Here is a 23,161-nt window from a genome sequence, read left to right on the forward strand (position 1 = left end):
GAACTTCAACCCCACTGAGCCCTTCTCCATTCAGCTGCTGGTGGCCTCAGCAGGCTTGCTTGAAGAGTGGTGGGGGAGGCGGGACGATGTTCTTTCCTCTGGTCTGTGTGCCAACCTCTGTGCCCTCCCGGGCCTCTCCTCAGCCAGGCCCCAGTGAATTCTTGCTTCCCCCGAGGTTGCTGTGATGGACCCTACTTCCCAGATGAAGCAACTGTGGTCTCAGCCATGACAGCTGATGCTAGTTGGGGGTTTCTACCTCTGGGGTGGCGCCCTTGACTCCCCATACCTTTGTGCTTGAGGCTGCTCTGTGCCTGCTTGGGGACTCCTTGCATGAGTGAGGAGGGATGACGGGTGGCAGGAGCAGTGCACAGACGTTTTTGGTGCTGGTGGCTGGTTCAGAAGGGAGACACTCGGGTGTAACGAGATCAGATAAGAGGTGACCAGGAGCTAAGAATAGAATTGGGCACAGGCTTCTGGCTCAGGTGAGGGCATGTCAGTGCCAGCCGGGAAATAGCCTGCTGTACCCAGGGAACAGAACAGGGACTGGGGACCCAAGGTTCCAGGGGATGGGGCAGAGTCCGGCTCAGCTAATAAACAGATAGGTCAGGGTTCAGGGAAAGGCAAAGGTTGGGAACCAAGGAATTGGCACTGGGGCCAGGAGGTGAGCTCTGGGCTTGGAGGCACTTCCTCCTGGCCCCCATGGCCTTCCTCGTGTCTGGAACACTGCGGATGGCTGCACAGATAGCAGATGCTCGAGACAGCCTGGGAAGAAAGGTAGTGAGAGGCATTGCCTGGCCGAGCTCACTCCCGGCTTCCAGCTGAGCCCCACCCAGCCAAACTCTGGCCTTGCCTCCCCAGGGGAAGTACAACCTGCAGGGTCCAAGGGTGGCCCTGACACTCTGCAGCCCTGAGGTATCAGCCTCTACAATTGCTGTCCTGGAGGACGTGTTCCAGACCCTGGGCTTTGAGAGCTGCCAGAGGAGAGAGGCCTCAGTCCAGGTGAGCTCTAGTCTGCCTCCTGTGTCTACCTCAGCCCCACCTGGGGCCTCCCTGGACCCATGCCTGCCCTTCACTCGCCCTAGGACTTCCTAAGGGAGCTGACTGGGTTCCGGGAGCAGCTGGATGCCCATGGAGGCCCTATGGGCTGTGCCCTAGTGGCCTTGGTGGCCCCCTGTGGGCAGCTGAGGCAGCCACAGCAGCTGGTCAGGGAGCTGAGCCGCTGTGGAGCCCTGCAGGGCTGCCCCAAAGTCTTCCTGCTGCTTTCAAGTACTTCTGGGGGTGAGTGGCTGGGCAGGGATCCTGGGTTGTGGGGCAGGGCAAAGTGGGGGTGGGGTGGGCACAAGGCTGAGACCCTCCCTCTAGGTCAACACTCTGCTTCTCCACCCAGGTGCCCCCAAGCCCGGAGCTTTCCTCACTAGCCTGGGTGAACTCTGTGGCCGCTGTCCTCACTGGTCCCTGCTGCAGCTGCTGACGGAGGTGGGGGCCCCAGATGGGGAGTCCCAGGGAGGGGGCATGCCGGTCACCTTCCCTGAGCCCATTACACAGATTCACGCACAGGCTTCCCACCCATTCATTCTATAAGACCATTGTACAATTCATTGTCTGCACCAAGGTGTCAGCCTTGGCAGCCTCACCTCCCAACCCCAGCCATTGCTCTGCGCACACCCCCTCAGGACCCCAGACTTTTCCAACATCACAACTCCATGCCTTTGCCCCAGCTGCTCCCTCTGCTTGCCATGCCCTCCTGTTATCGCAGCCAGCGTCATACAGTCCCTTCCAGGCTGTCAGTGATGTCCTTCCTTGTGCTCCCCGAATCAACACTTAAACTTCTGCCCACCCCTGTTCATACTCACCCAGGCGGTGACTGTCCCATCAGTCACCTGGAGGCAAGGTCCCTGGAGGCAAGGATTGGGAATGATTCAGGTCGGGTCCCGACACCCAAAGGTTGTTGGGTGGCCCTGGGTGATTGTGCAGGTGAGGGGTGGACCCCGGCTCTGCTCTGCAGCTGACCCCAGCCTAGTGCCTTCCCCTGGAGGTCAGTAGTTAATGGTATGGCCACTGTGTCACCCTTGTCCAGGCAATTCTATGACCATGAGCCAGAAATCAAATCCCCCTTGGACCCTCCCCCTCTTTCATCTGTCTCCTCTTCCCTCCATCTGGCAGGGGACCCTAAAGAGACTGTAGTAGCTATGGATCTGGCCGAACCATATCTTGGAGCCTGTGCTCCATCGTGCCCCCATGGAACAGCCCCCTGAGGGTCCTCTGGCCCCACCGTCCCCAGGTCTTCTGCAGGACGGCTGAAGAGTCCTCAGGGGCCACCTACTGCCCAGTCCTTCGGAGCTCTTTGCGGGGGGCACTGTGCCTGGGGGATGTGGAGCCCTGGAGGCCCAAGGTGAGTGGGACATAAGGGGATATCCAATCATGTGGCACCAGTGGCAAGTGGGACAGAAGCTCAGGGAGACCCAAGGTGGGAGAGGTGAAGAACTAGGAGGTCCTCAGACCACTATCAATGCACCCTAACTTGTTTGTAGCCAGAAACCCGCCCCCGTGCTCAGTATGACCTGTCTGGGACCAGGGCTGCCCTCTTCTTGGCTGTGATACGGGACCGGCCTGGGGCCCAGCACGACGTGAAGGCCCTGGGGGACCTGTGTGAGGCCCTGTGCTTCGAGACCACCACGAGGACAGACCCTACAGCCCAGGTGAGGGGAAGCCTAGAACTTCTGGTGGTATTCTAAAGGAAGGCAGCCCCACCCTAGGACCCTGGAGACTTACTCCTGGGCCTCTCACCCATGGTGGGCAGGAAGTGCACCCCCACGTCTAGCCTCCATCCCCCCTTCTGCGTGCACTTCCCTTCCTCTGGAAGCCCAGTCTCCAGGGCTCCTTCGGCTTCACATGCTGGTCGTTTTTCTGCTATCCCTCTTAAGGCCCCAACTAGACTCTTCCTGCAAGGGTCTTAGGTTCTTTCCCAGACACCCAGCAACTCACTGCCCTCCCTTCATGCCTCTAAACATTTTGGTGCCAGACAACCAGCTGCAGGAGGTTGGAGCTACCACATGTCACGTCAATGAGGCCGTGTCAGGCCTTGCAGCAGGGGGTTTATAAGGACTTCCCCCCTGGGCCTGAGGCTGGCAGGAGGTGGGAAGCAGGGTGGGCAGGGGCTGGAGAAGCCTACCTTGAGGTCCTCCAAGTACTGGGGAGACAGTGGCCCTTGCCTAGGCTTCAATCTTGTCTCACCCCAGGCTTTCCAGGAGGAGCTGGCCCAGTTCCGGGAGCAGCTGGATACCCATAGAGGTCCTGTGAGCTGTGCCCTGGTGGCCCTGATGGCTCATGGAGGGCCTCGGGGGCAGCTACTGGGAGCTGACGGGCAAGAGGTGCAGCCAGAGGCGTTGGTGCAGGAGCTGAACTGCTGTGGGGCCCTGCGAGGCTGCCCCAAGATCTTCCTGCTTCAGGCTTGCCGTGGGGGTGAGTGGGATCTGGGGCCCTCCCTGGAGGCCGAGCTGGGTCCTAGCCTCCAGCCTGGCTCCTCCTGTCCTAGATTTCCTCACCCAGCCTTCAGCCTCCCAGATCTTGTTGTTCAGCTTCTCCAGGAATCCTGAGCACTAGCCCTTTCTGCATGCCCTTTCCCAGCATCTCCTAGAGATCAAGTCCATGAACTTGAGCCCTTTACCCTCAGCACATGTCATTCAGTGCTCTGAATGTTTCTGGCCTGGCAGGCATGACCTGGAATTCTGGGGTCTGGACCCCGGGAGGTACCTCCAGGTGTCTGTTAAGTGAAAGGACCTGTGTCTTCCTTTCACAGGTCACAGGGACGCTGGAACGGGGCCCAAAGCTCGCCCCTGGTTTTGGCGTTGGCTGCAGGCACCACCAGCCATCCCCTCCCATGCCGATATTCTCCAGATCGATGTGGATCCCCAAGGTGGGTCTGCCTTTCTTCCGGAACCTGGGCTTGGGTAGGCCTGGTGGGGGAGCTGTTTGGAGTGCATTTCCAGGGCTCTGACCCAGGTCCTGCTGCCAGTTCCGTCCTCTCTTTGCCAAGAGGATGGGAAAGAAAACCATCTTAAACCTCAAGGGCCTTTGCAAAATCAAGGGCTTCTCCCCACCTTGAGTCTCAAAATAGCCCTGGAGTTAGGAAGGTGAAATAGCTTTTCTGAGGTCACACAGTTAAGAAGCAGGGCTGAGAGTTGAACTCTGATCTGTCTTTCCTGCCCTGTGATGCCCTTGAGCCAGACTTGAGGAGACCTGGGGCCTGCTGGAGTCCTAGGACGCCGGGTAAATGGAGTTGATCCCTCTTGCAGGCAGCTCCTCCAGGGGCTCCACTCCAGGGAACTCTGACATCCTGACGGTCTACGCAGCCACTGAGGGTAAGGGGACAGGTCATCAAGAAGCCCTGTTACACAGGGCCTAGCCTCCTGGCTAGAGATCTGGGTGGCTCTAAGGGCATCCAGGGCTTGGCATTTGGGGCACAGGGGCACCAGTCGGGTTGCAGTTAGGCCATCTTCCTTTCCTGTTTATTATTTGTAATAATTGTAATACTGGTGAGCATGCATTGCAGGCTGACTTTGCCAAGCACTGGACCTGCGTCGTTCCCTCCAGGCTGTAAAGCTCCATGAAGGCAGGGCAGTTCTCTCTGCCTCAGGGCCCTGCCCAGTACCTGGCATGTAGTAGGTTCACAGTGAATGTTTGTTCACTATTGAATTTATTGTATATTCACTTCACAAATATCAAGCAACGATTTGTTCCAGAAGGAAGAAGTCCCACTCTCTGTCCCGTTCCCTTGCCTGACCCCTCGAGTTCCTGTCTACTTGTCCCCCATTTCCACCACCATAGACCCCTGGGGACTGGAAGGCAGCTGGTCAGCTGGAGTCTGATGCTCTGGCCCTGGTCCCCTGGCCTAGGCTGTATAGCTTATCGGGATGAGAAGAAGGGTTCAGACTTTATCCAGACGCTGGTGGAAGTCCTTAGAACTGACCCCGGGGGAGACCTCCTGGAGCTGCTGACTGAGGTGAGTGTTGGGGAATGCAGGCTGGCAACAGGGGGAGATATTCCTTCTCCGCAACCCTGGTGTTCTGATCACTTCCTAGGCACCCTGTTGGTGAGGGAGAGATCCCCTGCCCTCAATAGTATGAGATGGCCAAACACACGGCACCACGGAATTTATTAGTCACATGTACTCACAGGCTGGAGAGGACGCCGCACGCCAGGCAGGGCCACTCAGGTTGCCCTTGGGAACAGAGTGAACCAGAGCAGGGGCGGTGGGCTGCAGGCTTTGTAGTAACAGAGTGGGTGTACCCCCTGGTTCCTATAGGAGGTAACTGGCTTGTTTGAATAGTTTCCCAGGCTGGCAGGGAAATGAAGCCCCTCGGATTGAGGACAGGGTGGAGTGCAGCTGGTCTGGCTGGTGGGAGAACTAGCCAGGTGGGCACTTTCCTGCTGGGTGTGGGGCATATCTGACAAAAGCAGAGGGACTCATGGTTAGTCCTTTGAAGCCCTGTGAGGACCAAAGATATCGAGGCAGCCTTAAAATATACTTGGTGCCAGGCTGGGTGCCACGGGATCCGGGAGTCCTGTACACAGGCTGCGTGTGGTCCTCGCAGGTCAATCGTCAGGTGTGTGAGCTGGATGTGCTGGGTCCAGACTGCGATGAGCGCCGTAAGGCCTGCCTGGAGATCTGCAGCTCGCTGAGGCGCCGGCTCTGCCTGCAGGTCTGACGTTGCTCACAGAAACACGGTTCGTGCTGACAGTGGGTGGCCACACCCCAGTGCCACCACTGACTCCACCCGCTCCTCAGTTACCTCCCTAAACGGGGCATCACAGCAGGGCGCTGGGCTCACCTAGCATGCAATAAACATCTGTGGATGATCGTTGCACACGTGAATAGTGTCTGCTCTCAGGGAGGTGCGACAATAAGTATGAAAAGTACCTGGCACTTCATACGGGCACATTTGTGCCCCCTGGGAACTAGAGCTGGGCCTGCAGGGGATGGGAGGACAGCATCCGAGATTAAGGACCCCAACATGGGCTAGGCTGGGCTGGATGACCTGGGAAGAGGCAGCCCGGGGTTTTCACATAGTTCAGCACATGCGTTCCACCTACACGCTGCGCTGGACGGTGGAAATACAGGAGACGCGGTCTCTGCCCTCACTGTGGTCAGAGTCCAGTCTGAGGCCACGGGACTGCAACAGAGCATGGCACGTTTGGCAGTATTGTGATGGGGGAAACGCAGGGGCTGAGAGAGCAGTGGGCAGCTCCTGACCCAACGTGGGTCGTGAGCACGTGGGGAAAGAGATCCGAAGCGGCCTCTTGGGGCTGGAGGAACCTGGGCGGCCTCGCTGGGACTGGAACGCATAACCACAGGCCCCAGCGGGCGGTCCTTCGGGAGCCGGCAGTGCTCAGTTTAGCGCAGTAGCCCTGCTCGAAGCCCCACCCACACCGAGCTCTTTTTGGGCTCTGAGCATGCGCATTAATACACACCACGCAGGCGCCTGTACAAGCTCTATGAGAAAAGCTACGCGGCTGCTTATCGCAAGGCCGCGTGGCCTAATGGATAAGGCGTCTGATTCCGGATCAGAAGATTGAGGGTTCAAGTCCCTTCGTGGTCGCTGCTGGGCTTCGTTTTTCTCTTTCTGCTCAAAATTTCCCCCGTCAGGTTGCTCCCTACTCAGGTCTATGACCCTCCGGCAGTGCCACCCGCCGGTCCTCCCAACTGTGGAAGCAGCTTTGACCCTGCAACAGCGGAGCTCGGGACCCAGGGCCAGGATTGCACCCATGGCTGATCCGAGGGCACTACCGGGACTAACTGGTGGGACCCAGGCGGACTGCCAACGGCTTCTGGTCCCAGGAGCCCACCGGGAATTGGTTACATGAAATATATAGTTCAGAAGAAGAGAACTGTGACAGACGAGAGGTTGGACTGTTGGATGGTGGAATGGGGAGGGTAGTTGCCCTAGGGTGCATTTGCAAATATAAGATTATTGTAAGGAGAAAGGTTTGGGTATAGATACTGGTGATGGATGCACAATATTGTGAATGTAACTGATGCCACTAAATAGATTATTTCAATTTCTTGCACTGACAGTGTACGCTTAAATAAATGACTAGTGTGAATGTATATAATAAAATTTAAATGTGAAGAGTATACCCAGTATTGAGTCATCATTTTACCCAGAAAAAAATGTCTCTACCTGCGGAACCGAGTTCTCTCCAAGGGATTCTGGTAAGCGAATAACCAAGGTGATGGGACCTCCCCCTACCACGATAAACTCTGGGGGGATGACAGCCCGAGCGTGCACCCCGGGCAGTGGGCGCAGACCTGAGGTCATGCGGAGTGTTACTTTCTCCTTTATCGTTTTGGTGATGTTTCGAGGGTTTACTGAGGACTCATAAATATAAGGAAGAAAAACTTCATTAAGATAAACATAAAGATGGGCAAGAATACCCATCTTATGGTAGGAAAGTAAAAGCGGAATTCTCTGATGATATTAGAATCTCGCGTTCTGCGACTGAGCTAGCTGGGCAGTGACAGAGCCATTATGGCGGATCCTGAGGACAAAGATTTAACTGGGCTCTGCTAAAAACCGCGGAGACCTGGGCCCAGGTAACACTTTGGGTGCAAGGGACAATGTGGGGAGGAAGATGGAGACAGGGTCGGGCACTTTTTCCTAGCATCTGGCTGGTTCCCCTTTCCGCTCCCACACGTTGCATAGCAAACGCCTTCCTGCTGCTGGTTATCCCGGGACTGGCATTCTCCCATGGGAGGGGGGAAAAGTGCTCCCATGGGATTTGATCCCCATCCTAAGCGAGGATCGCACCCCAGTCCAGCGAGCCCAGTTAACACCTGCTGCCCCAGGTCTTTGAGCTCCGTCCATTCGTGCGCAGTCTCTCTTGGATGATCCGCAGCGGGTGAAATCTGAGAAGGAGTGCGGACCGGTATGATATGATACAGAGAAGCAGGACAAAGGCCAAGATGGAGCTGTGCGTAACTTGCAGGAACCACTGGGAGGTGATCGAGAGAGTGGTCTAAAACCATTGCAACCCCCGCTTTTGTCGGCCCCGGTGGCCTAATGGATAAGGCATTGGCCTCCTAAGCCAGGGATTGTGGGTTCGAGTCCCACCCGGGGTAGGATGGGCAGAATTTTAGGCCCTTTCGAAGGGGTAAAAGTGTACAGTTTACTTACCCTACCCACTCAGCAAAGCAAATTTTACCCGCAGCCAAGTCAAATTCAGCGCCCGCTCCCATCGTGGCGGGGGCTGGCCCAGATGGCTGCCACAGCAAACTCGTCAGCTCATGGGCCCTGGGTCCCCTGCCCTGGGGCCTGGGGATAGGTTTGGCTGCGGACATGCCCTCCAGAGAGATGGGAGGAGGAAGCAAATTTTAAGGCTTCCAGTAGGTTGTCCAGTCGCAATCCTCAGCTGAAGTCGATTAACACCTTATTTTCTGTTAAGAGGTGCACGTTTTCCTCTTTCAGAAAAGAGTACTAGCTTCCTTTATCCTATTTTAATAACCCTCCATCCTCCTTGATAAAGGAAGAATTGTTCATTTTTCTAGGCGTGTTAATTGTATTGTGGTTTAAAAAGTCTTTATCTTTCAAAAACACATCCAATTATTCAGAGATTAAATTATATGACAACTGATTTGCTTTAAAATAATGGACTAGGTAGTGACTATAGTTAATAATACTGTATTGTATACTTGAAATTTGCTACGACAGTAGATGGTAAACGTTCTCACCACACACACACAAGTGAACTGATGGATATGTTGAGTAACTTGACTGTGGTAAATATTTCACAATGTATATGTATATCAAATTATCACGTCGTGCACCTTCGATATATTTCATTTTTATTTGTCAATTATACATCAATAAAGCTGGAAAAATATAATGAGCTGAATGGAACCAAGAAAAACAAGCTTATCCATCAGTTGATAATGGCTTAAGCTGGGAGACTTCAAGGCACATTATACTATTTTCTCTGCTTTGCTTCACGGTTGAAATAGTCTATGATAAAGTTTCTTTTCTTTTTTTTAAATGTATGCAATCCATGTCTTCATTTTCAAGATACGCAAAAGTCTCCCAAACTATAGGACCTGGTGTAGGGTAAAATCAGAAGCATCCTATAATATACCCAAGCCTATGGACTGGGTGACCATTGGAGCTTTGTCATGTATGCAGGCAAAAACGTAATTCTCTTTTGCCTTTAAAAACCATGAATGGGATTCCTCTGTTCTTCCAGCTCTGGCTTTACTTCTCTCACTTTCCCAAACACGTGGGGCCCACCATCCCCACTGAAATCAGGGACCTCATTTCAATGCAGTATCTTTCACCAACATCCATGGTACGGAGACAGAGCCCCAGAGAGCAGTTTCCAGGCTCTCGGCCTCACGTGGAAAGGTGTTGGCTCAGGTAGTAAATGGCCATTGACTGTGATCAAATGGCCATTAGCTGTGACTCGTTGGCCGTCAGCTGTTACCAGTGAGCCATTAGCCACTGATATAATTGCCGTGGCTGAGCTAGCAAGTGCGATTGCAGTTAGCAAATGGGGTCAGTTGGTTGATAGAGAAGCGGATGGCAGGTTGCGGCTAGCGAGTGGCTCCTGCTTCCTGTGTCTCCAACCCAGCCACCAGCGAGAATATAGTGATATGTATCCATGGCTCTGTTGGTGTTCCTTTTTGGCCTCACCATATCCGGCATTCTTGTGTGGGGAGTGGGAGCTGAGACCCCGCGTGACACATGGCCTGAGGAGAATGGCCACCACAGAGCTATCGCAGGAGGCTTGGGCTTCCCTCACCCACATTCTCTCAATGCCTTATTGGAGGAGTGTTCTCTGGGCCCTCTCTGGGCCCACCTGGGGTAGGATGGGCGGTGGGTGTGCACATCATACATGATAGATCCACGCCAGCATTTCTATCTCACTAACTCTTTGGATTCCTTTCTCTACACGATACCAGGGATGTTCTGGCATCTTAATCTCATTAAACATAGGCCACCACTGAGTTCGGTGCGCAGCTAACCAAGAAACCTGGCTGAACCTCATTCAGCTACATAAGATAACAAGCTAAATACAGACTTTCTGGGAAGTGCACCCAGATCAATAAAATGACCAGATGGAAAGTCATATCCCATCCTCCTTACTCTAACAGCCTGAGATCTACTCCCACACAGCAGAAATCCCCAGGTTTCTGCTGGCACAAATGAACAAAACCTGCAATTCTTTTGGCGTACAAGCTATTTCCTCCCAGGTCTGCCTTTGTACTCGGTCCCTGCAGCATGCTGATCTGACTATAGTTACGGGACAAGAGGTATCTAGGGTGATTGGTGTGGGCTTTGAGGAGAACTGGCATCCTCCTGCAAGACGAACGCTCCGGGCGAGATTATTATAGGATATTCGAACACAGGAAGGCTACTCTCCTCAGGTACCAGAGATGCGCTACTTTAGGGGTTCAAGATCTTCAACTTTGTCTGAGCCCACCCAGAGATGTCCCCAAGACTTTGGCTCCACACCTTCAGAATCAGTGCCACTTCTTCCACATGAAAGATTTCCTGAGGCTGTGAACTCCACTTGCATTGTCATTCTGCAACATGCATAATTCAATTATTGTCGCGTCCATCGCAACAAGGGCAGTGAGGGTGCGAGAAGGGGCGGTTTGGGTTAAGTTTTTAAGAAAGAAACAAACAGAGACTTAAAGCAGTTAAATCTCTCAGAAGGCCAGGAGTCTCTCAGTCTCAGAGGACTGGAGCCCAGAATAAGGCTGACTGAAGGTTTTTATTGATAGGTATACAAATACAAGAAAGTAAAATTGTTTCTTACACGGTCTGTGAGACTCATACATCATAGTAGAAAAATGTTTATTCCAATCACCCTTTGTCTATAAACAGCCAAAGTACAAGGTCCCATGATGTCTAACCTAAGGTATGTACCTTTTCAGGGTCAAGTCTCTCATATTGTAACAGCTCCGTTGAGATAAGTGGAGAGAACTGATCTTTATTGTCTTCATGACTTCTCTCACAAACAGGTGCAAGGGAAAAGCCAGAGCCGGCAACAGACTTTCCCAGGCAGGGGTAAGGGGAGGCAAGGCCCCTTTCCATATTTCTCTAAGGCAGCTCATTAGGGGTCCCCACTTGGTTCCGCCTGGCTTACATTGTATCTCCCGTGAGATATCTTACCCGTCTTTGGCTGCAAACCATCTTTTGGGGACCGGACAGAGAGACATAAGGTATAAACACAAGGATGGAACAGAGTCCCAGAAAGGCACAGTCTTACAGACTCTTCTTTCCTTAAGGAAAAACACGGGGGGACAGCTGGCTAGGCTGCTGTGTGACTACAAATTATGTATTTGATTTTTGGCAATATCAGCCCTGCAGGTATAAGAGTATTTCATGGCTGCCATAAAATGTCCCTGTCTCTGAACCTGACTTAGGTTGAAAGTTTAAAGGCTTGATCCTTTTATTTTCTTTCTGTAAGCAAACCGGTGCACCCAGAAAAATCCTTTCCATGCCATCGTCCTTGTAGTCACCTTTACTGCCATAACAGTCAACTACAGCAGTCACATGGTCCCCCAGGGCACTAGCTTCAGTTCGCACTTTATCATTATCAACCAGGTGATCCATGGCCTGATCATGATGCCTCTGCCTGCTGTGAATTACCAGTATCCCATTTCCTGTTGGCAGGGAGCTCGGCACTGTATTCAAGCCCAAGTTCATTACCAAACCAGGGTCTTGCAGCAGTCAGAAAACCCATCCATTGGGGGGAGGGGGTAGAAATGGGGAGAGGTTGGTAAAAAGCACAAACTTTAGTTATAAGTTGTAGGGATCTAATGTATAGGATGGTGACTATAGTTAATGTATTGTATACTTGAAATTTGCTGAGAGTAGATCTTAAGTGTTCTCAACACACACACAAGGTAACCATGTGAAGTGATGTGTGTGTTAATTAGCTTGATCGTCGTAATCATTTCCTAATGCACAGGTCTATCAAATCATCACATTGTGCACATTCAATATGTACGGTTTTTGTCAATTATACCTCAATAAAGCTGGGGGATTATTAATGAAACAGTGATTAACTAGGTATAAAGAGTTGTTAATGAGACAGTTTATTAGGAGACAGAAAGGGGACACAAAGAAAGCAGCTGCCACCCATAGGGCTGGGGGGACCAAGGGAAGAGGGGGGATTATTAAAAGTTAGAAACTTGGAGAGGGCCTTAGGGAGCTTGGAAGCAGATCTCTAAAGAAGAGGTGCCACTCAGCTAGAGTAGGTGTCTCTGAGCCAGAGGAGGGACCCAGGGGGCTCGAATGTAGACCTCTGAGGAGGGGACCTCAGTCAGCTTCTCTAATGGGCCATGCTGAGGTTGATTCTGTGAGTGAAGGGAAACTTCAAACTGGGGTCAGCTGCGATTTCTGGAATAAGTTGTTGCTGCATGGATAAAAAAGTAAGGGAGGGCCAGTAGGAACAGGGAACAGGAAGTAGTGAGTTCCTTTTTCCTCCTGTATCCTTTCAGTATCTCTAATTCCTCCTCTCCGCAAAACCCAGAGGGATCAACTGGCAAAGCAGTCTCACGAAGCAGGGCCTCCTCGAAGGGTGAGTTTGAAGCAGCGAGGTAAGAGTTTAATAACCGGTGCACCTGCCTTATCCTGCTTCTCCCACTTCCTTAGAGTGTTCCCTTCCCCAAAAGTCCCCTTCGCTCTGTGCGCTGTATCTGGAAATGCTGTGTTAATTTCAACTTTTAAAATTACAAAATATATATAGTAAAACACTAATGAGACAAAAGCAAGTTGCTCTGGTGAGACTGGAGGCCAGCTCCCGCGTGCGGGCCTCCCTGGACCAGCAACAGATTCTTCTTCGGAAGAGATTTAATTTATATGGACCCATTCACCTCTACTTAGTTGTAAGGTCATCGGGACAGAAGTAACGCCCAACGTGGAGATTAAGAATCTCATGCTCCACTGACTGAGCTAGCCGGGCCACTACAGAGTGGTGTTACTCCACAAACTAGTTGAAGTTGTCTAGAATTTCCCTGTTCTACAACTGGTAGGTCCGTGCGCTGGATCCTGGGCACGCTGCATCCCCGACCTTGGAGCATTCAATTCGTTGGGAGCGAGAGCGCCGCCAGGCCGCGGTCAGCTGTCGGTCGTGAGTCTTTGTGGCTCCAGCAGCTCGGGAGAGCCTGAAAGTAGAGGGCATGGAACGGCACCGGGATGAGTGTCACTAGCGATGGCCAGTAAGGAGCGCGGTGGGATCCTCGCTTAGGGTGTGAGAAGTGCCGGATTCCAATCACCGACAACCCCTTATTTTCAAACTCTCAGCCCTTTTTAGGGCGCGTAGCATGAAGCAAATCAGGAAGGCTTAGGGCCTCGCGGCGGGGTTAAGCTAGGGGGACATTCCTTCCCAGGGGGATGCGGGGTCCCTTGTCAGAGCTAAGAGAGAAGAAAAATTGGGGGCATTGGAGCAGCTGCCTTTTGGCGAAGAAGTGCACCCAGACCCCAACTCTGACCTCTGAATGGGGGGGGTCCAGATTCCACAACTGCGAGGGTCTTCTGGGGTCGAGGCCAGGCCAAGAGGGGGCTCGTTTGAGGACAGGAGCCCCGGGGTCCGTGCAGAACCCCGAGATGACTGAGGATCGCCCTGGCAGGCCGGTTTGGGGAGGGCAGGGTCTCATCCTCAGGGTCCTGGACTTGTGTCCCACTTTGGGTGAAATTTCGGAGCTGGGGTCCACCATGAGAGACCTCCACGCTCACCCAGGCCACACGGCCTTTCTCCCTCTGCCTTGTCACTCATCTAGTTGCTTGGGGCTGGTGGCCCTCGGCGGGGTCGGAGGGAGTGAGGTTCTGCGGGTCTGGGGGCCGGATGGGCCGCAGTTCCTCAACCGGGCAGGTTCCGGTCGCGCCTCACTTCCCCCTTTCCTTCTGGAATCCGAAGCAACCCTTTTCTCCTACGCTTCTCCAGGGACCAGGAAGCCGCGACTCTGCCAAGACAGGAGGGCGGAGCCGCGGACACAGGCTTCCAATTGCAAACGTCAGGAGCATTTTGTCATGTTGGCTCGTTGGTCTAGGGGTATGATTCTCGCTTTGGGTGCGAGAGGTCCCGGGTTCAAATCCCGGACGAGCCCAGTGTTTTTGTCAGACACCTTCATGTTTTCAGGGTGTAGGTTCCGCAGCTCCCCGAAGTCTCTGGCGAGTGGAGGCTGGTCCCTGGCGCCATGCTACCAACTGTCGCTTGCTCTGCCTGGGTCGGGTGCAGCCTGGCGGGCACCTCCAGGCCTGAGGCTTCCTCCTGGAGCTGAGGGTGACGGAACACGGACAGCCTGGCATTAGATCCCGCTCCCAGCACCGGAGATGGGGTGGGGGTGGGAGCAAACTTCTCGTGGCCACGCCTGTCTCGTGAGCGGGAGACTTGGTCTGTGTGTGCAATGCAAGTCGTAGTAGGATCCAGGCCTGGGAGTACATTTTTGCTTTGGGTGTGAAAAGTCATAAATTCAAATTCTGGATGAGCCCACGTTTTCAAGCGTCCTTTTCCGTCTGGAGGGGCTTCCCGAAGGGCCTTCCAAAACCACGGGAAGGAAGGAAACCGCAGCAGAGACCGAGCGTGGGGAGGAATGGGCTATGCCTCAGGGTTGGAACCACCACGGGCGTGGGGTCCGCCTGCCCTCCTGTGGCTGCGCTCGGTACTCAGAGTCTCTTGTCCATGTTGGAAGAACCGCAGTTTTTATCATTCAGGTATGGTGAGGCCAACAGATCCAGCCATTGAACAGATGCTTGTTACAGTTCCCAAGAGGAGGGGACACACCTTCACCAGGGGACCACAGGGAAAGAACCAGGGTCCCTCAGTAGGCAGAGGAAGTGAGGGGGAAACCTGGTCCAGAGCCTTTACTGTGGTTTCGTGGATGGTGAAACAGGTGAGGCAGGGTAAACAGGTTTAGATTGGCTAACTTTCAAAATTTCAGAGGACTGGGGTGCATAGGTGCTGTTCTGAGTTGGCTGTAATTCTGGCAGGTGGACAATGGCCTGGAGCATGAGAGCCACATAAAAGAGCTGCTTGGGGGCTGTGGACTTTGGATTGGTTGGTTTGCATTTGAAACACCTGTTAGTGGAGGAGTTGTTTGCTATTTCCACAAATTGGCTAACCCTCAGAGGGGCCGTCAAAGCATCAGAATACAGAAAATAAAAGATAGGGTTAATACAGGCAAGGACTGAGGCTTTGGTGGGGATTTTAGGGGGCCTGAATCTGGGAAGGGTTTCCTGATACCAATCCCAGAGTTGTGGGCCCGGGGGCCTCATCTCTGACCTAAACTGCCCCAGGTTTCTCTTCTTAAGCTTGGGTGGTGGTGCCGGGTGTCCCTTTCATGCCTCCTGATTCGAGTTCCTGAGTGAGTAGATCTGCTGCGCAGAACTTAGGGCCCACTGGGAAGACCGGTGAGGCCTCTCCTGACCCTGAGGTCTGTGGAGGTCCACTGGGAGGACCAGGCTCGCTGGCTGGGGCTTTCTTCTCCTGTGGCCAGAACCTTTAAGACTCCCGACCCTGAAGGGAAGAAACCACTACGGTCTCCACCTGCAGAGTAGTTCCTCTCCAAAGTTCTCTTCTGTGTCAGTGGCCACCGTCCCTCATGCCTCCCTCCCCACTTCCGCAACAGAGTCTGCTCCCCTCTAGGCCCAGCCGCAGTCCAAGGTGTGGCTTGAGCTGGGCTCAGCAGTTATTTGTTCAGTGAATGGGAAGCAGACAGTCCAGGGCAGCGAAGTTCATGGTGCCAAGGAAGGTCCCTGTGCAGAATGTCTTATTCTCGCTTCAGCTTCGAATCCTGGAAGAGTCCACAGTTTGTTGTTTGTGGTCTTTTTAGGGCATCAATGAAATCTCCAGCAGAGTGGCGTGGGGTCTGGGCCTGTGGGGGTGGGGGCAGACAGGCCGCATGGTGGGTGCATACCCCAGCTAGATCACAGAGGCCAGATCGGGCCTGGATACCGAGGCCGAGTGTCTGGGTTTGCTCAGTGGACAGAGAAATACCTTGCCCCGGGTCACGGGCAGTGGCAACGTGGGACATCTCCCCTGAGGGCTTCGTGAATTTCCTCAACATCCTTCCTCATCCTTTTGCTTCCCACTTGAACACCCCCAATTCCTTCCTGTGCGCCTTCTGGGCTGCGGCTTGTGCTGGGATTTGGGTCTTAGACTCCGGAAGGTAGGTCCCTGGGCAGGAGCCTGGTGTGACCCTCGGTACCATGCAATATGTCCCTCCAGTGTGTGGTGTGGAAGGGGGTGTGGTCCTGGAAGCCTCCTGGAGCTTGGGTGTGTGTATGTGTGTGTGGGGTAGTCCAAACCATCCCCAGCTTCACTCCACAGCCCAGCCAGGTCACCTGCCACAGGGCCTCTGTCTTGGGATCCAGTCTTTCAGGATTCAGGGATGGGAGCGAAGATATCCCTGGAGGGAGTGGGTCCGTCCTTACCGGAACCTACACACAGACTGGGGATGAGAGACTATTAAAGTTAATGTTGTTGGATGTGCTTGTGGCATTGTGGGTATTTTAAACAAACAGACTTTATTTGTAGAAATATGTGCAAAAAAAATCGAAACACTATGTGCTTTAAAATATGTCAGAAAAAAGTGGAGAGAGATAGGTTTTAAAATACACATGAATGAGGGAAGTTGTGTGTATGTGGGGGCAGAGCGTTTATGAGAATGTGTATTTTTAAAAATACACAGGAAAATATCAGCTACTATTTCTTCTAATACTATTTAGCCTCGTCTTTCTCTTCTCTTGGGTTTCCAATGACTTGAATATTAGATATTTTGTTAAAGCCCACAAATCCCTGATACTATTTTTTAAAATCTATTTTCTCTATTCTTCAGATCGGGTAGTTTCTATCATTCTAAGTTCACTGATTCTTAGTTCTGTCTTGTATATTCTGCTGTTGCCCATCCATTAAGCTGTTTATTTTGGTTATTGTATTTTCAGTTCTAAGTTTTCCATTTGGTTATTCTTTGTATCTTCTATTTCTTTTATATTTCCATTTTTGAATTTGTTTCAAGCGGGTTGTAATTGGTCCTTCAAGCATTTATACAATGGCTCCTTGTCATATGGTTCCAACATGTGTTGGTGTGTGTGGGGTCCTCTGTATTCGAGTTGAGATTTTCCTGGTTCTTAGTATGACCACTGATTTTCATTGCATCTTGGACATTTCAGTCTTGTTGAGACTCTAGATCTTAAGTCTTCTGGTCTAGCAGCCTCCTCTGACACTGCGCCCTCTGGTGGGGAAAGAGAGCACCGCCCCGGGGTTCACTCCTGGTGGGGGTTCTGTACTACTACTCGGCAGGAGTGGAGTTGATGCCTCTGCTGACACCCCTTGGCTGCGGGGGAGGACAGTTGTCCCTTAATGCTCCCCCCCCCGTGGGCAAAGATAAGATCGATGTCCATCATTAGATGGCCAGAGTAATGTAGAGGACGTGGGAGGCTGGCCTGCAGAAATTGCTCAGAACCCAGGGAAAGCCAGGGAAAGAGGAGGTGAGGAGAAACTGGGGCCGAAGTTTGGGGGAGTCCATTTCGTGAGGTGTACACGCCGATCCCCGCACTGGTCATTAACAGGAGAAGCAGCCAAGCCAGCGGCTGGCTCACTGGAATATAATTGAGGGGCTTCCCGGACTAGGGCCCTGCTGCCTGGCAATGCCCCAAGCTTTTTACCAGCCCAGGAGCTGCAGAGAAGTGGGTAGAGGAAGAGGTGCCCCATCCAAGTCTCGTCTGGGATTTGGGCCCAGGACCTCTGGCACCCTAAGTCCCACTCCGGGTTAGTCTGCACCTGCTGGTTCCTGGTTATCTTCACTCCCGTTTTTCCCTGTCCCGCACCACAGCGTGGGCCTTCCCCGCTATCTCCCGAGTGGCCCCACAGGAGGCTTGGGTGTGTCCAGCTCTAAGCCCTGGAGGGGAGACTGCAGCTCTGCAGATCCATTGACTCCATTCTGCCTCCTGGCCCTGAGCTCCGCTGGCCTCTCCATGCCCTGCAAACCGAGGCCTCCAACGCAGAGGAACTTGCGGGTGCTTTACTCTCTCTATTGCTTGAGGCGTGGAGCAGAGCTGGGGCCATGCTTCCAGTATTCCTCCATCCTCACGAGTCCTTGCACAGCTAGCTGCCACTCTGATCCACTGGTCAGGAATGGTAGACAATGAGCCTTCCTCCTCCAGGGACCTTCGAGAAGCTAAGCTATTGTGGGCGGGACCCAGGACCGGGTTTAGATTTTTCCAAGATATGCCCAAGACTGGCCATGGCGGGCAGAGCTGTGGTTCCATGGACTCACAGGTGCAAGGATGTAAAAAATGAGCCATGAGCTCTCCCCACTGGGACTTCAGGGGACCTCTCTGCACCCTACACATAGGTCAGCAGGGTAGTGGGAGGGAGTGATTTTCTGGATTATTTTGAATGAACTGGAGCCATAAATAGGCTGGACTTATACCACGCTGGGGGAGCGTGTATCTAGGCTCCTCTGAGCTGCATTTAGGCTCTGGAGAAAGATGGCTCCTTGCCTCTACCCACCCCCAACCCTCCCCATCCCGACCAGGACCACCGTGAGAGGCTCTGGACCCAGTGGCTAACGGCCGCAGGCCAAAAATTCCACTTTTACCCCAAGGTTAAAGGATTCCCTCTCCACCCACAACTAGCTGAGAAGGGGGGGACACCGGGTCCTCAATGTCAGGATGTGCTAGGCTGCCTGAATGCCCAGAGGGTGGCTCCAGGGGCAGCCACGCCTGCGCAGCCTCTCCCAAAGCAAGTCGCACCTTTGCAATTTTTGCAGCACCTGCCCTTCGGACTCTGAGAGGCAAACGTTATTATCTTTACCTGACTACGTAGCTCAGCATGAGACTCTTAATTTCAGGGCCGAGTGTTCGAGCCCCATATTGGGTGCGTAGTTCTGTCTGATAAAGGCACCGGATACAACGAAAAGAAAGTATTTTATAAGTTAACCGATTTATATTATAGGCTACTCGTATCACAGTGTGGCTTACCTGAACCCTCAAACCGTCTCTGGATGGAGACTTCACTCTCCACTTTGAGTGAGGCGACTTAAATATCTGGACCCTCATATCAACAAGTATTTTACTCATAGACATAATAAACCCAGAACGATCTGCTCTGTTACTTTACGTTCTCCTGGGGAACAGGATTCAAACCCGGAGCTCTGGGAAGTCCAGGGCGCCTGCCCTCAGTACTGTGTGGGGGCATGGTGAGAGGTAAATCTCCAGGAGCCAGGCTGGGACTGAGAGGAGGGGAGCCACCTAGTAGTAGGCTCCGAAGCAGGGGCACCCCAGTGCGTGAGTGCCCCACTCTCCCAGTAAAAAGGAAATGGGCATGGAGCATTTCACTTCCCAGTTTGGGGAAGAGGGAGGAGAAGGGTATATGATTTCCATCAGCTAATTTTCTTTTGTTTTCTTTCAGCCGTTTGGGCTGTTGAAAGGCCGGGCTCAGTGTTTGGTAGGCCCGGGTTTTCTTTCTTTTTTCCTGGGAAACGAGGCTTCTCTCAGAGACACCCAAGCGGCTGTCCTGGTCCCTCCCCTGCACCCTGAGAACGCCAGGTTCCAGGACTGTGGCTGGTACTCAGTAGAAATTCCCCACATTTCCTCCCTTCAGGGCACCCTTAGTCTCAGTAATTTTTCTGGGTGTTCTTCAGGTAGAAGAAATAACATTTGAGTTTACTAGGGAGTTAGATCCATACACCTTAGTACCGTGTTTCCCCGAAAATAAGACCTAGCCGGACAATCAGCTCTAATGCATCTTTTGGAGCAAAAATTAATATAAGACCCGGTATTATATTATATAATTAAATTATATGCAATAATATATAATAATATAATTTAATTATATTATATATTATATAATTATATTATATAATACCGGGTCTTATAGTAAAATAAGACCGGGTATTATATTATATTATATTATATTATACCCAGTCTTATATTATAGTAAAATAAAACCAGGTCTTATGTTAATTTTTGCTCAAAAGATGCATTAGAGCTGATTGTCCCGCTAGGTCTTATTTTCGGGGAAACACAGTAGTATTTCACAGAGGTGTATGGTGTCTGATGGATGTTGAGAATTGCTGTTTCCTTCAAAACTTTAAAATATCCCTGGAAATTTAAAAATACTACGAAAGTGCTTCCACACACAGTTTGGGAACCACAGAACTAGGGCAAAAGTATCGCCCCAAGGATAGGAGTCATGTGCTTACCGAATAGAAGTAACTGACATCAGGGGGAGCTCCTGCTGGTGGCTCCTTGGAATTTGGGGGTGATCTCCCACCCGGAGAGCCCTGTCTGTGTCTGAGTGACACCCTGATCCTGCAAACCCAAGCTCTTAGCGGTCTCCAACACTGAGGGCTCAAGATCCCAGTCCTGTTCTAGGTGTCCCTCCTTTTTGGTTCCCAAAGACATCAAAGTCAGGTCCCATACTGCCTGCTTCAGAACAGGAGGCCTTTTGGGATTGAATTCAGTACCTCTCACATCTAAAGCAAGAAAAACATCCTTAGGCCAAAAAAGTCCCTTTTGTGAGCCTTGGTGAATCTAACTTCTGCTTTCCCTTACTTGTCTGCTGCACAGTCTGGATTTCCCTTCATGGTTGAGATAGGGATTGGCCAAGGAGGGGTGTGCCCTCATCTCTGGGGCTTGGGACGCTAACTCAGTCTTATCTGAAGGCTGGGCACACTGCCACTATCCTCTGCCCCAGAATCCTGACATCTGTAGTTCAGGCAAACACCATGTGTCTTTGCTCTATCCCATGCCAAAACGCTGAGGACATTTGACATTTGGCTGAGCAGAAGTGATCACAGGCCCAGGCCAGCCCCACAGACTGGAGGTGTTGTGGTTGCTGGTATTTGCTGGGAAGGGCCCACAGACTCCTTCCTGGCCCTGAGTGGACTTTGGCCCCCTTGGGTTGTAGCAACCTGACCATCCTGGGAAGAAAAATAGCTGAATTACAGAGATCACATGGGATTGAATCTGGGACCTTGCATACCCAAAGTGAGAATCATAACCCTAGACCAACAAACCAAACTTCCTTTCACTTCTGTCCTTGATTCTATCCACTTGCTCCCTTCTGGGTCAGATGGGGAAATGTTCCAGAGGCCCCAGAAGGGAGGAGGTACATGGCGGGGAGGATTGGGCTCAGCTTCCAAAGAGGGATGAGCCCAATTTCTCCCTTTGGAAGAAGTTCACTGCTGCAGGTCCCAAAGTTCCAGGTTCGGTTCCCCCTGCTCATCTGCCACTAGGACCTCCCTCTGGCCCAGGCTGAGGCACGGGGGACTTGGGCAGCCACGGAGCTGGGTGTGGCTCCAGGACAGCGTGGGGGCTCCCTGTGGGACCCAAACTCGAGACCAAAGCATTCCCTCCCTCCCCACTGGCTGCCCCACCCCCCATGAGCTTCAGGTCAAAGCCATCTCGCCCGCCCGCCTACAGAAAGGGGACTAAGGCCCAGGTATACCGTGGGCCAAGCCCTCTCTCCCCTGGGCTCAGCACCCAAAGTCCCTGCTTGGCTTTGGATCCCCCGGAGGTCCTTTCCTCGGCCCAGGCACTGTCCTGCAGCCCTTACCCCACGGGACATCTCTGGTCTGGATCCTCGCACATGCAGGTCCCAGGACACCATGCTACTTCTCCCTCATATTTGGTTAAAGGTCTCAGAAACCGATTGGAAAGGAAGTGGCCCTGGCTGGAGCCTGCATCGCACCCTGGTACCGGCCCCACCTCCAGTTCACGCCATTCTGCCCACCCTAAAGCAGGGTGGGGGTAGCATGCAGGGGAGGCAGTTGAGAGTTTGAAAGTGAGACTTGCCCGGGATTTGGACCCAAGAGTTCCCACAGGCCCAGGGGGATTCATCTTCTAGGGGCCACTTCCGAGAGGGATGCCTTGTTCCACCTATCTCTAGTAACCTTGACCCCCGAGACACTGCCCTCTGACTTGCAAAAGGGTCCTTAGCTTCCCGCCTCCTGGGAGGTAGGGACAGTTAGGCAGAAGCTTAGGTTCCGATCCCAGAATTGGGAGGGACCTAGACAAGGCAGTTTACAGCTGCCGCCCCCTGCATGAGGATCCCAGGACCTGAGGGGGTGGGGGGCGCTTGGTGCCACTAGAGACTGGCTTCTCATTATGGTCATGAGTCTGGTTCTCTGTGTGTCTGGGTCAGAATGTCCCCACCCATGAATTTTGGACTAGACAGTCCCATTCCCTCGCAGTTTTCAATCCTGAAGCTCCGGTCCAGTTTCAGGGAGGAACAGGAGTCAGGCTGGGAACAGCACTGGCCCTGCACTGCCCTGGGGATGGGGGGGAAAGGTGGGGGTCAGAGTCTTTGCCTCCTTCTCCCTTTGGAAGAAGCTCCAAGCCCCAGGTTGACCTCCCTTTAGTTCAGGGGTAGTTCAGGTGGCAGACTAGGTAGGCATGAGCATTTTCAAGACCAAAACCAGCTAAACAGGAGTACTCAGAACAGGATTCTCCCGTGGGTTTTTTTTAAATATATAAACTTAAGCCAAGCATTCACAACCCCCTTGAGAGGGCCCATGAACCAGATCCCAAGATCTTTTTATTTTAATCTTATTGGGGAACACTTTGTTTCTCCAGGGCCCATCAGCTCCAAGTCGTTGTCCTTCAATCTAGTTGCAGAGGGCGCCACTCACTGGTCCCTGGGGGAATCGAACCAGCAGCCGTGTTGTTCAGAGCCTGTGATCTAACCAACTGAGCCATCCGGCCGCCCCTGATCCCAGGATCTTGATCCATAGTATTTTCTAAATTAGGACTAGGATTACAGACCACCCTTGCAGATGCGGGGAAGGTGTGGTGCTTTGTTACTAAAGGAGAAAGACCTTCAGCTGCAGACAAGGTGAAGGGGGCATGGGTACATGTGCTCCAGGAAGAGTCCAGTCTCCGTGGACCTGAGTTACCTTTGCATTTTGGGATTTAAGTTGTTTGCTGTTGTCTAGGGATGGCCGGTTAGCTCAGTTGGTTAGAGTGTGGTGCTAATAACACCAAGGTTGGCGGTTCAATTCCTTCATGGGCCACTGTGAGCGGTGCCCTCCTTAAAAAAAAACAAACAGGCCCTAACCCTGGTCCTTGGCCCTTTGAGCCCTTTGGGCTTTTTGAGCCCCTTCTGTTGCTGGGCCCGCTCCAAATGCTTTGGAGTGTACCTTTTCTCCTAATAATGA

The 23,161-nt window shown here is 52.6% G+C and overlaps 1 protein-coding gene and 4 non-coding genes across 6 annotated transcripts; all 5 read left to right on the forward strand.

Annotated features, from left to right (window-relative positions):
- Positions 1 to 518: 518 nt before the first annotated feature.
- Positions 519 to 5,864, forward strand: LOC117019571 (caspase-14). 2 transcript variants are annotated; one of them, XM_033101493.1, is made up of 11 exons: positions 524 to 774; positions 859 to 999; positions 1,083 to 1,278; positions 1,388 to 1,476; positions 2,282 to 2,392; positions 2,532 to 2,699; positions 3,240 to 3,462; positions 3,800 to 3,916; positions 4,296 to 4,361; positions 4,896 to 5,002; positions 5,595 to 5,864. In XM_033101493.1, exons 1-11 carry the CDS (start codon positions 700 to 702, stop codon positions 5,706 to 5,708), a joined length of 1,407 nt encoding a protein of 468 aa, XP_032957384.1. In that variant the 5' UTR covers positions 524 to 699; the 3' UTR covers positions 5,709 to 5,864. The 2 variants fall into 2 exon arrangements, with proteins under 2 accessions (XP_032957385.1, XP_032957384.1); XM_033101494.1 differs by lacking the exons at positions 4,896 to 5,002; positions 5,595 to 5,864 and having other exon boundaries at positions 519 to 774; positions 4,228 to 4,298.
- A 662-nt stretch (positions 5,865 to 6,526) lies between these two features.
- On the forward strand, positions 6,527 to 6,599 carry TRNAR-CCG (transfer RNA arginine (anticodon CCG)). The gene has a single exon. It is a non-coding gene; the product is annotated as a tRNA-Arg (tRNA).
- Positions 6,600 to 8,046: 1,447 nt separating this feature from the next.
- Positions 8,047 to 8,119, forward strand: TRNAR-CCU (transfer RNA arginine (anticodon CCU)). The gene has a single exon. It is a non-coding gene; the product is annotated as a tRNA-Arg (tRNA).
- Positions 8,120 to 8,203: 84 nt separating this feature from the next.
- LOC117019901 (small nucleolar RNA SNORA5) lies at positions 8,204 to 8,340 on the forward strand. Its single transcript, XR_004422586.1, has one exon. It is a non-coding gene; the product is annotated as a small nucleolar RNA SNORA5 (small nucleolar RNA).
- A 5,695-nt stretch (positions 8,341 to 14,035) lies between these two features.
- TRNAP-UGG (transfer RNA proline (anticodon UGG)) lies at positions 14,036 to 14,107 on the forward strand. The gene has a single exon. It is a non-coding gene; the product is annotated as a tRNA-Pro (tRNA).
- Positions 14,108 to 23,161: the final 9,054 nt, after the last annotated feature.

This window comes from Rhinolophus ferrumequinum (assembly GCF_004115265.2).
Source record: "Rhinolophus ferrumequinum isolate MPI-CBG mRhiFer1 chromosome 15 unlocalized genomic scaffold, mRhiFer1_v1.p scaffold_54_arrow_ctg1_1, whole genome shotgun sequence".
NCBI lineage: Eukaryota > Metazoa > Chordata > Mammalia > Chiroptera > Rhinolophidae > Rhinolophus > Rhinolophus ferrumequinum.

What these genes read in the sequence shown, in the direction of transcription:
- LOC117019571 (XM_033101493.1), top strand. Translation starts at nt 700, where the DNA reads ATGGCCTTCCTCGTGTCTGGAACACTGCGGATGGCTGCACAGATAGCA. An exon ending in GGAGAGAGGCCTCAGTCCAG is followed by an intron (nt 1,000 to 1,082) that starts GTGAGCTCTAGT and finishes CACTCGCCCTAG; the next exon opens with GACTTCCTAAGGGAGCTGAC. An exon ending in GGTCTACGCAGCCACTGAGG is followed by an intron (nt 4,362 to 4,895) that starts GTAAGGGGACAG and finishes CCCCTGGCCTAG; the next exon opens with GCTGTATAGCTTATCGGGAT.